The sequence below is a fragment of the Lactuca serriola genome, chromosome 4 (assembly GCF_051521515.1).
Source record: "Lactuca serriola cultivar US96UC23 chromosome 4, Lser_US96UC23_V15, whole genome shotgun sequence".
NCBI classification, from domain to species: domain Eukaryota; kingdom Viridiplantae; phylum Streptophyta; class Magnoliopsida; order Asterales; family Asteraceae; genus Lactuca; species Lactuca serriola.
The window spans coordinates 58,924,715-58,940,768 of record NC_136411.1 but is presented as its reverse complement, the minus strand read 5'-3'; the positions used below and the strand labels follow the sequence as shown (position 1 = coordinate 58,940,768).

The window sequence follows — 16,054 nt, the reverse complement described above, 5'->3', positions numbered from 1 at the left end:
TTTAAGGGCTTAATGGGTCAAGACCCTCTTAAAAGGGCCTAGGGTTTGAGTTTGAAGATTTATGGATGGTCCTTGAGGGTAAAGTTGGAAACTTTACCCTTCTAAACATCATTTTTAAAGGGGTATGAGGTTTGGAGTCCTTGGATTCAAAGGAAACGGCTTAATGCATTAAGAAGTGGATTTTATGGTCAACTCAACGAGTTCATAAGTGAACTCGACGAATTGGTGGGACTTTTCGCGATCCGGCCAGTCAATAAGGGAACTCGACGAGTTGATAGCCAAACTCGACGAGTTGAGTCAACTCGGAATGTTGACCTTGACTTTGACTTTGACTAATGTTGACTCTTAGGGTTTGGAGTATTATGTTGAATCTAAAGAATTGTTTATATTTAGGGATTGAGTAGAGTAGATACTCAGAGCTAGGGACTATTCAACTTCTATTAGTATTTGAGGTGAGTCTTCTTACCACACTCATGGGTCGAAGGCACCAAAGTTGGCCCATAATTAATATGATATGTTTGTATTGAATGGGAAATGATATGTTGTTTGATTTATGCATGGGTTTATGTGAAGACCATGGGGGATCCCATGGCATACGGATATAAGACCATGGAGGTAGCCCATGACATTCCATTGAAGACCATGGAGGGAGTCCATGACAATTTGTATGTATACGTATGAGCATTACATTATGTGATTATATGTTTTGTTTGACTGGGAAACTCAATAAGCTTGTGCTTACAGTTTATTTGTATGTCTCAGGTACTTCTAGTGATAAGGGCAAGGGCCCGACTTGATGACGTGGCATGCATTCTCCAGTGTTTTCACTTTTGGTCCTTTGTACTTTGAATTTTCAAAATAACATGGATATGTAATGGAATTTTTATATTTACTATGGTTGATGTTATGAAAACAAAATTTTAAAATTTTTATGAAAATTGGGCTGTTACATTAATATTGATTAACTATTGGACAAACATTAACTTGCATATCCCTAGAATTAGGTAGCTTTAGATTGTTTGGTTTAGCTATATTGTGTAGCTCTTGTTTGAGTCCAGCCGTTGTAGTGTAGGATATCTTGGCCAAAAAACCACTTAATTTTAGTTTCATGTAATAGTATTTGTGAGGTCGTTAATTGGCATTGATGGGAGTTTCTTTCCAATAGGATAACAGTGTAGGGTGGGAGTCCTAGTGAACTAGGAAGAGTGTTAGCATGTGCTAGTGTGGGCACATTGTAAGAATTGTCGATGAGAAGCGACTTAGTCACTTCGGGATAGGTATCGGAACTAGTATGGATAGGTGTGGAAAGAAAAAGCTAATGTGACATTTGATGCCGACGTGGTATGTTGATCTAGCAGCATGAAACTAATTATATTACAAAGAGTAAGAAGTTTATCTTCCACATGGGTTCTTGTAAGAAGAAAGGAAAGAAGATGGGTTATTGATTTTGCAAAGATGACTGTGACAACATACCTTGTATAAAATAAAGCTACACTTTTTTTTAATAAAATAAAGATGCATAAAAATATAGGTACAAATCTTGGTTTCATGGTGATGTTGGCATCTTATTGGTGTATAAATCACCTAAGAGTACTTTCATAAAATGAAATGTTGGTGGACAAATCACCTAAGAGTGCTTTATATATAGTGCATGTTATGGTGATAACCATGAAGGAAAAGTACAAGCATGAGTGTGAAAAACTAGAAAAATCAAAGCCTTTAGATACAAAATTACAAAGGGTGTGGTTTGCAATTCACTAGGTGGATGATATGATGCTTTGGTTAAACTATTATTCTTGATAAGATCATTGAAGGTATCCATTGAGGTGCTTTTAAAAAAAAGTTTGCATGTGGGATTAACAAAAGGATTTCTTAGCTCTTAGTAAATAACAACCTTTATTATCACCCTCATTGCAAGAAAAGTTCTGTAGAGGATGACGTTTAAGATTAATCCCAATATAATTAATTTGTGTGTGAAAGAAAGTTTGAACCTCTTTTTACAAAGAAAAAAAAAAAGGATTTTTATTCATTTTGTTTGAGGCTAAGTGAAAAGATTTTGGTAAGCATGATGTTTGTTTCAAGTGTGCTACAAAGATGGTACACGTTTTAACAATTGGACAATAAAAGAGTGAATGAAGATTGGAGCATGAGAATTTCTTGTGTTAGGATCGATACTAGCCCAACCATGATCAACATATAAGAACAACGAGGTTACTTTTTTCTAAAACCAATTGGCAATAGAAGGGATTACCCATTGCACTTATATGCTAGTATCCGGTTTTTCTTTTTACCGATATAGGATTGGGTTTGCACCCCAACAATCCTCCCTCAAACCGAAGCTCCACCTTGGCCTCCTTTCCAAGACTGTTCATCTGATCCAATCATTTTTCATACCGCTGGTATACTCTTGGAACAAGCTCACCTGACATGGCCATCGGGAAGACTTTCAATACAAGGCTTTAGGATCAACGTCTTTAGACTGGGGACCATTGGGAATTGTGCCACCTACGCCACACTCATCATCGGGGCTACGACCGTAGCTCTAATACCATTTCTTAGGACTGATATTAGACCAACCATGCTCAACATATAATAACAACGAGGTTCCATTTTCTAAAACCAATTGGCAATAGAAAGGATTAATTAATCATTGTCTTATATGCTAGCATCTGGTTTCTCTTTTGACTAATGTGGGATTGGGTTTGCACGCCAACAACTTGGTGGTTAGTGAATATAATGCATCCCCATTATAGGTTTTTGAGTTTGGCCTATATGTCTTCGTTGAAAAAGTTTGGACTCAATAAGTTGAAGAAAAAGCTTGGCGCTTTTCTAGTCTAGTTTAAGAAGGAATGTTGGAAGATATAAGCTAGACAAGGGCAAATAGATCAATAACTATTAAGTATAGTTGTTATATGACAGTCCTATGCCATTTAGGTGTATGAACCAAGGCTTTGAATCAGTGACTTTGTAAAGCTGCCTTGAAGATTTGAAGGGACGTCTTTCTCAAAGGGTACATCGGTTCCTTCAACAAGCTGCATTGGTTGCTGCCTTATATATGTGTGTACGTATCGTACTAAATGTATGGTTGTGTGTAATTAATAGAAGTTTTTGTTTCCCACACATAGAACCAATCAAAGTAATCGTTTGTCTTCAATGTCTTTCTCCAACAATTATTGGTAGAATTTTCCAGTACATTCTGGTTGATTCTTTTTTATAATAGTGTACAGAACTTGACTAGTATACTAGCAACTCCATTGCAAAAGGTGCTTATGCGAGTATGAGTCAATATGTTTGAGAAATTTGACTACCGAAATAGGTGTCATTTGAGCTGGAAGATGTTGGATTAATAGATGTATATGTTTGATCAAACTCATGTGACTGCATCCCTTCAAACTTCTCAGCAAGTGCTTGAAACCCGACTTTGTCTTTAGATGTGATCACATTCATAGTTGGTTCCTCGATTTCGGTATGGCCTTCCAACATATTAACTACTTCAGACATGATAGGCCTAAGAGTTGGGGACTCATTAGTGCACAATAGAGCAATTTCGATCATTCTCACTGCCTCTTTTTTGTTGAAGTCGAAACCCAATCGTGGGTCCACCAAGTCTATCAAACTCCCGTTTTGTTTCAGAACCACAGCCTTAGAAAGGAAAAAATATATATATATGATAAAACTGTGGATGTGTTGGGAAATGTGGTGAAGGATCAAACTGTATATTAAAAGAATTAGTTGTGTCATACCCAATCAAGAAGACAAAAGCAATCTTCATGTGGCGTATATCTCATATTGTCCTTTCCAGTAACGATTTCCAGTGCAAGAACCCCAAAACTGTATACATCTACTTTGTAGGTCAGGAATCCCCATAATGCATATTCTGGTGCCATGTACCCTCTGAAGTACCAAAAGCAAATTGAACAAACGAAAACTGAAAGTAATTAATAAAAGCAACATGATATTATTAGAAAAGACAACGAGACTATTGCTCACATAGTTCCAGCAACTCTATTCGTGATGTGAGTGTTCTCTTCTTCATCAAGCCTTGCTAAGCCAAAATCTGAGATCTTTGGAGTAAGATCAGCATCTAGGAGAATATTAGTCGCCTTGATGTCCCTATGAACCATTCTTAGCACCGACTCCTCATGCAGGAAAGCCAGGCCTTTTGCAATTCCCACACAAATTCTTTGTCTTGTAGGCCACTCAATTTCCAACTTATAGTTATACTGCTCTGAGATTTTATAAAAGCATCTTAAATAAATAAATTTGTTCTCAATGGAGAGCCAACTAGCTCTTAGTGGAATGAAAAGGCGTCGCAATTTCCATTTCGGATATTACATGTATGTTGTAACCTTACCTTCTTTCAAAACTGTTCAAATTACAGCTACCTATATGTTTCATTTTGTCATCACTATATTATTGACGATATTGGTTTTGGTCATCGTTGAATAGTATTTTAAAATTTTGGCTAATGAGCAGATATTTTTAATCCACAAAGTCAAATATAGACTTCAAAATTCTTATGGGGTGGAGGGAGTTGCTATTCAAGAAGTAGAAGAAAAGGAGAATACCAAATAGAGCATGTGCTAAAGAATTATTCTCCATGTACTCATACACAAGAAGTAGTTGCTTGCGTTCCACACAACACCCATGTAGCCTTACAACATTAGGGTGTTGTATACCAGCTATCATGCCTATTTCATTCACAAATTCGCGGTTTCCTTGTTTTGATTTGGAAGAGAGTTGCTTCACAGCGATTAGAGTTCCATCTAATAGTGTACCCTGCGTTTCATGAATTTGAGGTTTAGTAGGGACGCCTAATTAATATGATTCTTCTTTTTCATCTTTTACCTTCTATCATTTACATAGTTAAAGTTTCGTAGATTTTACAATGTGCATTTTAAAAAATGAAATTTAATGTATTTACAATGTTACCTTGTAGACGGATCCAAAACCTCCCTCGCCAAGTTTATTTGAATCAGCAAAATTGTCAGTGGCAGCCTTGATTTGTCTATATGTAAATACACCAGTCTGCAAATCCAATCCTCTTAGATCTGCAGGGAAACAATATTTTAGCAATGAAAAAAATGTACTTCTTACTTTTGTTTTATTTGGGGGGCTTAGGATATTCAACTAGGAAAATATATGTGACTGAAATAAACTTTAATTTTCTTAAATTGAGTAGTCATCAAATACCTTTTTCTCTTGAGTTTTTGCTCCTTATATAACCCATCTTCCATGCGATGCCAAGAATTATGAGACTGAGGCACAACACTGCAGCCACTACTCCAATGGCAACATATGTATAGTTTTTACCATGACTTTGAACCTTGAATTCTATGAAAAGCAGCATATTAGTAAGTCTCCTAAACAGAATATAAATAGATCATTGGAATAGAAATGACAATCATACACATAGTGAATATTTGTAATGAAAAGTAAAATATATAAAACATGTGGATAATAAGCATACCGGATTCCATAGAAATGGCAGATATCAGAGGCCCAAACACTCCCTTATCAGGGACAAATGCTGTACCTTTCCCAGCATACTGGAACCGGATTTCTAATGTTCCATTAGTTACACGAATATTTTTTATTATGGTTATTTTAGGTTTATCAACGTCACCAGCTTCATTCTTGATATCAAAATTCTTGAATCGATTTACCTCCTGCAAAAAGTAAAAAGGAAAATTAAATGCCAAGAAATCACAAATCTGCTGTGTTTTCTTGTGTTTATTGAATCCTTTTGGTTTACAAAATAAAGGCGTGTCTGAATAATAGGTAAAATGGAAATCTTGTCACAAACATATATGATTGAAACTCTTTTTCCAAATACATCAATGTTGAGTATGAAGTGTATTTTTTTATAAGAAGGGGAGATTTAATAATTAGGGTTTTCAACCTGGACATAAACATCAAAAGCACGTCTTCCAAGACTCTGATAAGATCGATTATTTCTGAAAATTATCTCTGCAAAATGTAGAGTAACCGTATAGTTTCCATTTTGTAAGCATCTACCATAGTAAGTAAGAGACAATGGAGAGAGGCGAGCGTTTGTGTAAAGTTCAGTGTCTTTCATAGTGAGTACAGATACATTAGTAGCAATATATTTTTTGTCATTAAGATTCAATACACTTCCTGTGCTGCTATATCCCCAATGATCATTAAAAGGAACAAATTCTGCAGGTCCACCTGGATCCTCATCTGCTTGATAAGTCTTTTTTCCAATGGTAACTTCTGGCCCACCACAATTGATATGGATTGAAGAGTAGTCTACATATACATATATAGAAGAATCAGCTTTGTTTTTACTTTTATAGAAACACATATAACATTATAAACTGGAAAGCATATTTCTCACTCTGCAAGCAAGGAAGGCTGTTAAAACACTTTCCAAGGTCTCTGCACCAAATCAAATATGGGAAACTCGGTGTCTTTCTTAATTATTACATAAAAGTTCCATCTCTATTCGAAGAATAATAGGGAGTGTAATTAAGCTTACGAGTTATTCCCACTAGAGTAGCTTCTATATAAGTTCCTGATGAATGAAAGAAAACTTTTAACTTTGGTTTTTTAACTTTTTATGTGCGCATGAAAAGAGCATTTGAGCGCTAAAAACTTACAGATTTCCAACACAAACTGATGGTGATGGCACAACATTTTCATTAAAGTTGTTGTAGGAAAGATCTACTGCACTGCATATAAACAAGATCATATTGAGCTTCACAAGCACCAATGTCATATTACACAAAAGTAATGCTGAAATGAGGCTCGAAAAAACTTACAGTTTAACATCTTTATTTCTGATCCACGTTGGAACACTTCCATTTAGGGAGTTACCTGTCAGATACCTATAGTCATTTCACAACATATTAGTAGATTACTGATGAAAATATAGATGATTTAATATTCAAGAAAAATATTAATTTAAATATTTAGTTGAAGCAAATTTATCAAGAGGGAAAAAGTACAAAAATATAATTCTTACATTTTTTCCAGATTCAGTCGACTTACGTCTGGTATATCACCATTCAGCTTGTTGAAACTGAGATCTCTGTGTAAGTATATGAATATAGATATAGGTGATAATTCAGAAAATTTAAACAATAAACCAGATAAGATCATAATGTAGAAACACAAAAGATACTGCTCATGGATATGGTCTAAACTAGGTTCTGAAACAGAAATGGAAGAGGAGGGACTTTTACAGATGCTTCAACAGGGACATATTTGATATATTATCTGGAATCATCCCAGTTATGTTACAGCTTCTCAATACCCTGCAACATCCACTCAAATTCTTGAATATACAAGTTTTGAATCAAAGAACTTGTTAAAATTTTACTAAATTCTACAATCACTTACAACAAACTCATGCTTGTCATCCTACTCAAATTTGGAAAATGTGAGCCCTCTCCACTTAAATCAGAAATTCGTCTGCACATGTACATACAGACATGTAGATTAGTACTTATAACTGCATGAATAGAAAGAATTGGAAATCTTGATGAAGGGAGTATATGATCAACTTACAGTTCTGTTAAATTGCTCAAGAAGGAAAGACTTTCAGGTATTGGTCCTTCTAGACCACTACCTTCTATCTCTCTGAGGATAGAAAATAGAAAAAATGAGGGGAAGCAAAATAAGAAGGAATAGACTTACAAACATTTTAAATATATACTGATCAATGACCATAGACTTACAGTTTCTCAAGATGACTCCAGCTCTCAAGGCTTGGGAGCTTTCCAGTGAAGTTGTTGCTACTTAGGCGGCTGACAATGTGAGAAGTAGTAATAACTAATTTAGAATATTATGTGGGGGAAGAAAACAACGTAACAATAGCTGGAAAAATCAAACTATTTAAAGCATTAGTCTGGAAATTGGAAGGATGGAGTCTGCCTACAGTTCTTTCAAATTGGTTAGGTTATTGAGCTCCACGGGCAACTTGCCAGAGAGATTATTTGCGTTAAGGACCCTATAATGTAAATACAAACCATTATAGAGAGATATTTTATCAATAACGGCATTATGTATAATTATGAAAAGTTGAAGTAAATATGCAGTACAAAGAAGGCTTACAGGGTTGCTAAATTTTCTAGTTTTCCAAGCTCAGGTGGAACACTTCCAGAGAACATGTTGCTCTCCAGACTCCTGGTATAAAAGCATTTACTAGTTTATTTGAAATTCTAGACCCCTGATTAACATCCTCCAAATGGACAGTTGCCATTATTGATCACAATTGTATATCATTAGCCATTTCCAGTAGTGCGACTTATCCACGTACTGTCTTGAGAGAGAGAGAGAGAGAGAGAGAGAGAGAGAGAGAGAGAGAGAGACGTACATATATCGCAGTGATGTTATGTTGCCCAAATATGTTGGAATTCCTCCGGACAATCGATTCACGAAAACAGACCTAGGACACAGATGCTTCTATTTTTAAGAGTTGAATCATAAATATCAACTGAAGAGAGAGAGAGAGAGAGAGAGAGAGAGAGAGAGAGAGAGAGTTGGTTTTTCACAAGCCTATAACTTGAGAATGGCAATGAAACAGTGACAACAAGAAAACAAAGCAGAGTATGCTTAAAGCTTAAAGCTTTTATTCAGTAAATCAAGAAAGGAGGTGATACCTCAACGTACATAAGTGCAAGCTATTTAAACTTAAAATAGTGCTAAAAATCGCTATCTGACTCTACTAACTTAAGACCCGGACTTAGCCCACATGGGTTTTGAATTATTCAAAACTAAACGTGCAGTAAAGAAACTAAAGTAATTTCTGAATTATTTCATCATTGTCCCCCTTAATTCAGAAATCATACCTTCAACACTCCAAGAAGACTTTGCATCTCCTCGAACTTCAGTTTTCCCAATGGCTTGGTTAGGATATCAGCCTTCTGTTCCTTGCTCCATACATGAGTGACTGTATATCTCCATTTTCAATACATTCTCGGATGAAATGGAAACGGATGTCTATGTGCTTACTTCTGCCATGGAAAACTGGATTCTTCATCAGATCAAGAGATGATTTGTTGTCTACCTTCATCTCTACAGGTGGCACCTTTTGGCCTGTTATCTCACTGAGTAGCCTTCTCAGCCAAATTCCTTAACAGGCTGCCATTGTGGCAGCCATAAATTCTGCTTCACAGGAAGAGAGTGCCACACACCTCTGATTCTGTGATGCCCATGTGATCAAGTTTTCATTTATGTAGAACGCCATGCCACCTGTGCTTTTTCGATCATTGACATCATTTGCTTTTGAGTGACATTTTCCTTTCCTTTTGAGTACTTCAAACCGAAATTCAAAGTGCCCTTTATGTACCTGAGTATACCCTTCACTGCTTGAAGGTGATTTACAGTTGGCTTTTCCATAAATCGACTTACAATTCCAACAACGAAAGAGATGTCTGGGAAAGTATGAGTTAGGTACCTTAAGCCACCAACAATGCTTCGATATTCAGTGGGATTTACTAGTTCGCTTTCATCTTTCTTCCGAAGTCTGAGCTTGTGTTCCATTGGAGTCTTTGTGGGATTACAGTCTTGCATACCTGTTTTGACAAGCAGGTTTTTGGCATAGGATTCTTGTTTCAATGTAATCCCATCTCCTTTTTGGTTCACTTCAATTCCCAAATAATGAGTCAAGAACCCCAGATCACCCATTTCAAACTTGGTGTTCATGTCCTTTTTGAACATCTGAACACTTTTAGGGCAGCTTCTTGTCACAAGTAAATCATCTACGTACACTCCTACAATCAAGATGTTTCCATCAGACCTCTTGGTGTAGACTGAGTACTCGTGAGCACATCTCGTGAATCCAAGACTCTTCAAATGTTGATCCAGGCATGCATTCCAAGCCCTAGGGGCTTGTTTGAGCCGGTAGAGAACTTTAGCCAGTTTGTAAACCTTGTGAGCTTCACCTTTCTTCTGGTAGCCATCTGGTTGCGAGGCATAGACTTCTTCTTCTAGGTTCCTATTTAAAAATGCCGACTTGACATCCAGATGATGCACTTTCCACCCATTTGAACCTGCTAAAGCTAGAATAAGCCGGATTGTCTCGATTATAGCCACTGGTGCGAATACTTCATCGAAATCGATCCCGTGCTTTTGAACATATCCCTTCGCCACAATTCTAGCTTTATGTTTTACAATTTTCCCATTTGGATCCCTCTTCAGTTTGAATACCCATTTTAATCCGATGGCCTTTCGATTCTTTGGAAGATTGACCAAACTCTAGGTGTTGTTTCTTTCAATTGAAGCTAATTCAGCATCCATTGCTTCTCGCCATTCCCTTTTCTTACTTACTGGCTTCGATATATGATGAAGGCTCTTCATCGTTTCGTATCAACATAAGTTCCTCAAGGGGTATATGAATCTCATTTTTGCTTTCGTATAGGTTTGTGAGCATCCTGAACCGTTTTGGGGCACCACCGCAGTAGAACTCGAGGCGGTGCTCGGAGTCGACAATTGAATTGATGAATCAAGCGTAATGGGGGAATTGGGTGTGACCGGGGTGTTTATCGGTATCGGACTACCCGGTGGGCTTACTTGTGGGTGACCCGAAATATTTGACTGCTCACTATTGGCCCAAGTAGATGACGACCCACTTTAATCTGACGTCTGGTACCCATTCTCCTTCATCATCATAGACTTCTCTGACGAAATCAAAGCCTTCGATGGTGAAGCTTATTCCTGGTGTCGCTTTAATCTTTTCACTCTTCTCCCACGTCCATGCCGGATTTTCTTCGAACACAACATCACGACTTACGTACATTTTCCCCGTATCTGGGTCTAAAAGCCTGTATGCTTTCGATCCTTTTTCAACTCTGAGGTGAACCAGGAGAATACTTCTATCTTCTAACTTCTTTAAGTGCCCCTTTGCAATTTTCATGTGAGCCACGCATCCAAATACTCTAAGATAATCAATATGTGGCTTTCTCCCAATCCACATTTCATATGGAGTCAAGTCTTTCAAGGCCTTCGTTTGAACTCTGTTTAGAACATAAACAGAGTGTGCTACAGCTTCTCCCCATAGTACATCAGGCATTGCCATTGTCTTCAAGTTGCATCTGACCATTTTCAAGACAGTCTGATTACGTCTCTCTACTACTCCATTTTGCTGTGGAGAGTATGGAGACGTGTAGTGCCTTTTTAACCTAGTTTCTTTGCAATACTTAGTGAATTCATTTGACATGAACTCACCCCCACAATCGGTTCTGACCACCTTCACCTTCTCCCCTGTTTCAATCTCTACATTGCTTATAAAAATCTTAAACACTTGTAGAGCTTCATCCTTAGATTTCATCAGGTACACCCACATTACCCTACTGAAATCATCAACAATTAACATAAAGTATATGTTCCCAGAGGGTGTAGGAGGAGTGACTGGCCCACATAAATCACCATGGATTAGTTCAAGCTTCTTCTTCGCCCTAAAGTTTTCCTGAGATGGAAATAGATTCCTTGTTTTTTTTCCCACCAAACAACCCTCATAGGGTTGTGAGGGGATTTTTATTTGTGGCATCCCTTCGATCAGCTTCTTGTCAATCATCTGCTTCATTGAATTGAAGTTTATGTGCCCCATTCGCTTATGCCATAACCATGTTGGATCATCAACTACTACAGCAAGACATATTGTAGTAGCTTCTTCTAACTCTATCTTATAGAGTCTATTGGTTGATCTTCATACCTTCATAAGTAATTTTCCAATTGAGTCATGAACCCATAAAAATGGGTCTTTGATCTTAATCTCGTCTCCTCCTTCTGCTAATTGGCCCAGGCTAATTATGTTACTACATAAATCAGGTATGTAGTATACCTCATCCAGTTTTCAATGCCCACCATCCTTGCATTTGAATACTATAGAGCCTTTGCCTTCGATTCTCACTTTCGATTCATTGCCGAATTTCACAAATCCATGAATTTTTTAGTTTATGCTTCTAAACTCAGTCTTGTCACCAGTCATATGATTGCCGGCACATGTATCAAGGTACCATGTACGAGATAGTTTATGAGGATTACCGTGCGTATGCAATTGGGGACTAAGATTCTCTTCATTCAAGAACACCATGCTTCCACCTTCTAGTGTTGATAGCAGCAAGGCTGGCTCGTTATCGTGATGCTCTTGTACCAGATTGCTTTCGTGATTTCGTTCCTTTCGTGGGTTTTTACATTCAGCTTCATAATGCCCAAACTCTTAGCAATTATAGCACTGAATGTCACTTTTATCATGACTACTTGATGCATTTTGATTGCTTTTCTTCTGGTGATGCGATCCACCTTTGCCACGACCACCACCATTTCTTCCTCTTCCTCTGCCCTGTCCTCGAGAACCCCCGAATCCACCCTAATTCGATTTGTTGTTGTCTAATTTCTTCTTGTTTCTTTCTGACCACTTTTTGTGGGTCAGCAAAAGCTTTCTTTCTTTGCTGTCGGTATGGCCTCTTATTCGTTCTTCATGAGCTGTTAACCTTCCGATCACTTCTTCAACAGTCATCACATCTAAGTCTCCAAATTGTTCAAGTGTGGAAGCAATTTAAACAAACTTAGATGGAACTGCTCTAAGCAACTTCTTCACCACATAAGACTCATCCACCGTATCACATAGGGATCGCATAGTGCTTACAATATTTTTCACTTTCGTGGTAAATTCATCAACAACTTCTGTCTCCTTCATGCTCATGGTTTCAAATTCAGCCTTTATTGTCTGATTTCTAGCAATCTTCACTCTGTCTGCTCCCATAAACATGACTTTAAGTGCCTCTCACACTTCTTTGGACTTCTTCTTCTCCGCCAATGACAACAGAAGGTCTTTAGGAATACCTTGGTAGATGGATGCTAATGCCATCTTATCTTTCTTTGCTTTTACCATGGTATTTTGTGTTCTTGGTTCGACAGCTTCCAGACTCCATGAGCTTGCATAAAGACTCTCATCTTAATCGCCCATGCCCCGTAGTTGCTTCATGTTAACATCGGATAGTGCAGAGTGATTATTGTTACCAGTCATCTTTCACGAGGTTGATACTTGGGCATATACCAGATTCGCTCTGATACCAAATGTTGACTTTTCACAAGCCTATAACTTGAGAATGGCAATGAAACAGTGACAACAAGAAAACAGAGCAGAGTATGCTTAAAGCTTAAAGCTTTTATTCAGTGAATCAAGAAAGGAGGTGATACCTCAACGTACATAAGTGCAAGCAATTTAAAATTAAAATAGTGCTAAAAATCTGCAACTAACTGTACTAACTTAAGACCCGGACTTAGCCCACATGGCTTTTGAATTATTCAAAACTAAACGTGCAGTAAAGAAACTAAAGTAATTTTTGAATTATTTCATCAGAGAGAGAGAGAGAGAGAGAGAGAGAGCTCACAAGAACTCTAACGTGGTCATTGAAGCCCATTCACGTGGTATGGTTTCACTTAGATAATTACGAGCCAAATCACTGCAAGAAGCAATCATTGACATAATGATGCCTTCAAACCATGGTATGTAAAATCAAATTTTAAAATTTGAGTTATGGTATAAACACAAGCCTTTGGCTTACATGGTCTTGATGTAAGGTAACTTTGCAAGGGACCGTGGAAGAATACCATCAAGATCCTGCCCCTTGAGATTTCTGTTTATAAAGCAAATATCAAAGATCAATCCATCTATTTAATTTTACTACAAATTCCAGTCATAGGTTTAAGCCTCTATGAATCTAATTTCAAACTTCTAGTCCACCGGTTCAAGAAAAATGGAAGTAATAACACAAAAAGTATTTAGAGGTTTAGAATTCAAAAGCTAAATGACACTGGAATTAAGGGGATCAAAACATAAAAATTAGCTCCCACAGATGAGGGGCAGGCATAGAAGGCAAGATGTTTAATTTCCAACATATCAAAAGTTATACCCGTTTGAAATGGGTCTCCTTTCATTTATCCAGAAAGAACTCTACTAAGTTTTCAATATTCTTTTAAGGTCAAATGAATTCATTGTAGACTAAATAACATGAGTAGCTAGCTAGCTATATCATAAACTTTGATGCATGTTTTTATGACAGGTAAAGTGCAAATATATTTTTCGAGGAGCATGTTATAAAGCAATGTCATAGGTAATTATTGTTGGCCAAACTAATGCAAGGGGTTTGTAGATTAAAGGTGTGTTTGACAAAACTAGGTAGAAGCTGAAACTTTTATTACATGAGTATTTGACAAAAGTAACCGGAAACTTTTGAAATATATAAAAGGGAAATCTCTGAAAAAGTCCTAATATTTCACCCTTATTTACAAAAAAATCTCAAACTAAAATTTATTTACGAAAAAGTCATAATTACCGGTAAAAATCACGATTTGACCTTTTTTTTTCGATTTATCGGTTTCAATACCTACCCGGTTTCATTAAAGTCTCATTATTTTACCATAATTTGGGACTTATTCATAAAGTATGGTAAAATAATGAGACTTTAATAAAACCGGGTAAGTAATGAAATTGATAAACCGGGAAAAATGGGTCAAATCGTCACTTTTACCGGTAATTGAGATTTTTTTTGTAAACAAATTTTAGTTTGAGACTTTTTCGTAAATTATGGTAAAATATTGGGATTTTTCTGGAGATTTCCCTATATAAAATTACGTAAAAGGGCATCTGTCTAAAAGCTAAATGTGAAACAGTAATAAATAAAAAGGATAATTCTAAAAATTGATTAAAAAGATTAATAGTTTTTTCTTAAACACTATATCAAGTAGCTTTTAGATTTAAGCATTTTATTTAAACAAAAAGCTAAAAGAGCATACCCCAAACAAAGCTTTTTGTTTAAATCAAACATTTTGTCAAAAGCTACAGGCTAAAGCTCCTAAATGGTCATGCCAAACACGCCCTAAATATAAAAATGAAATAGCTCTTACAATGAAACAACGTGACAAACATTCCTAGGAAAGGAGCAGCTACAGTTAAGAGTGTTGGCATAGAGAGGCATTTCTATGCGCTTTGGTGTTGCCCAATTGGGATTCCCATCGCATGGGTTCAGGCTAAAATTCCAATCCCTTTTACCCACTTGTTCTGCTATTTCACGAAGAGCTTCCACTGCAAGATAATATCAAATATTTCACAAAAAACTTTAAGTAGACTGTAGACATCAAAAGACAGCAACCCATGTGCATGGGGTTTTTATGGTGTGTGTTTCAGTGTTTGTTTTTCTTCACACACAAAAACGAGTTGAGTTACATGGAACTTCAGAAAGAGAACTTGCCTTCTTCTGGAGGAAGATATCCGCCTTGTGCATGGATACCAGGTCCTTCAAAGAGTACAAGTGTAGACAAGACGAGTGTAAGGACAGTAACCAAAAGTCTCAAACTGCAATCGAGAATTATCGACATCCAACTGATCGAGGAATTATGACAAAAGCTATATATTCATGTAAATTAATGCCCATAAATACTTCAATTCTGGTACTTGGTATTCACTGTGACATAAACATCAAATATGTGGTGGGTATATTTATCGTTAAAAATATAACTCCAATAATTCCTCAATTATTACGGTGGGGACTATGCTTGGAGAGTGGATAGAGAAGAAATAAACAATGTGTAGCTGTGTACTATGTTACAGGAATAGTCATGAAAAATCAACGAACGTCTAGTCTACTTACTACCTGCTATAGATTCGAGAGAGAAAAGTCCGAGACGATTAAAGTTTTCTGTTTGTGCGCGTAAAGATAATAAAAAGCCACGTGGGTGCTTTAGTTTTGTCGGCGGCCTATATATCGCATGGATCGGAATTTTCCAAGCCATTTTGGTGCTAACTTTTTTTTTTTTCTTTTTTTTTCAATCCTTTTCTATGCTTTATACCACTGCCCTTCTAAACATCTTAAAAGTGGGAGGTTAGTTCAATTTTTTTTATTTATTTATTTTTTGTTGAAGAAGTTAGAATCTTTCAAATAAAACTGAATTCAAATGAACTGAGATTTAAAATTTGTCCCTATTGGGATCACAAAACAAGAAATAGATTTTATATTTAAAAAAAAAATTTAGATATTAGCAAAAAGCGAAAACAATATAAACTAGTTAGAGTAAAATACAT

At 36.7% G+C, this 16,054-nt stretch overlaps 1 protein-coding gene across 2 annotated transcripts; it reads right to left on the bottom strand.

Annotated features, from left to right (window-relative positions):
• Positions 1-3,095: 3,095 nt before the first annotated feature.
• Positions 3,096-15,577, bottom strand: LOC145101669 (putative leucine-rich repeat receptor-like serine/threonine-protein kinase At3g14840). 2 transcript variants are annotated; one of them, XM_079038923.1, is made up of 24 exons: positions 15,225-15,576; positions 14,881-15,058; positions 13,539-13,610; positions 13,365-13,436; positions 8,342-8,413; positions 8,080-8,151; positions 7,904-7,975; positions 7,704-7,772; positions 7,534-7,605; positions 7,366-7,437; positions 7,209-7,280; positions 6,989-7,054; positions 6,786-6,851; positions 6,624-6,695; positions 6,503-6,538; positions 6,362-6,402; positions 5,903-6,273; positions 5,471-5,669; positions 5,194-5,334; positions 4,933-5,051; positions 4,569-4,779; positions 3,991-4,228; positions 3,744-3,894; positions 3,096-3,642 (listed from the first exon to the last, which is right to left on the bottom strand). In XM_079038923.1, the coding sequence occupies exons 1-24, from the start codon at positions 15,349-15,351 to the stop codon at positions 3,283-3,285; spliced, it is 3,021 nt and encodes a 1,006-aa protein (XP_078895049.1). In that variant the 5' UTR covers positions 15,352-15,576; the 3' UTR covers positions 3,096-3,282. The 2 variants fall into 2 exon arrangements, with proteins under 2 accessions (XP_078895049.1, XP_078895051.1); XM_079038925.1 differs by lacking the exons at positions 7,904-7,975; positions 8,080-8,151; positions 8,342-8,413 and having other exon boundaries at positions 15,225-15,577.
• Positions 15,578-16,054: the final 477 nt, after the last annotated feature.

Bases quoted from the DNA above. Each gene is read 5' to 3' on its own strand.
- LOC145101669 (XM_079038923.1), bottom strand. From the start codon at position 15,351: ATGTCGATAATTCTCGATTGCAGTTTGAGACTTTTGGTTACTGTCCTT. The intron at 13,437-13,538 runs GTAAGCCAAAGG...TGCTTCTTGCAG, and splicing joins TTACCTTACATCAAGACCAT to TGATTTGGCTCGTAATTATC. The intron at 6,852-6,988 runs GTAAGAATTATA...AAATGACTATAG, and splicing joins CGACTGAATCTGGAAAAAAT to GTATCTGACAGGTAACTCCC.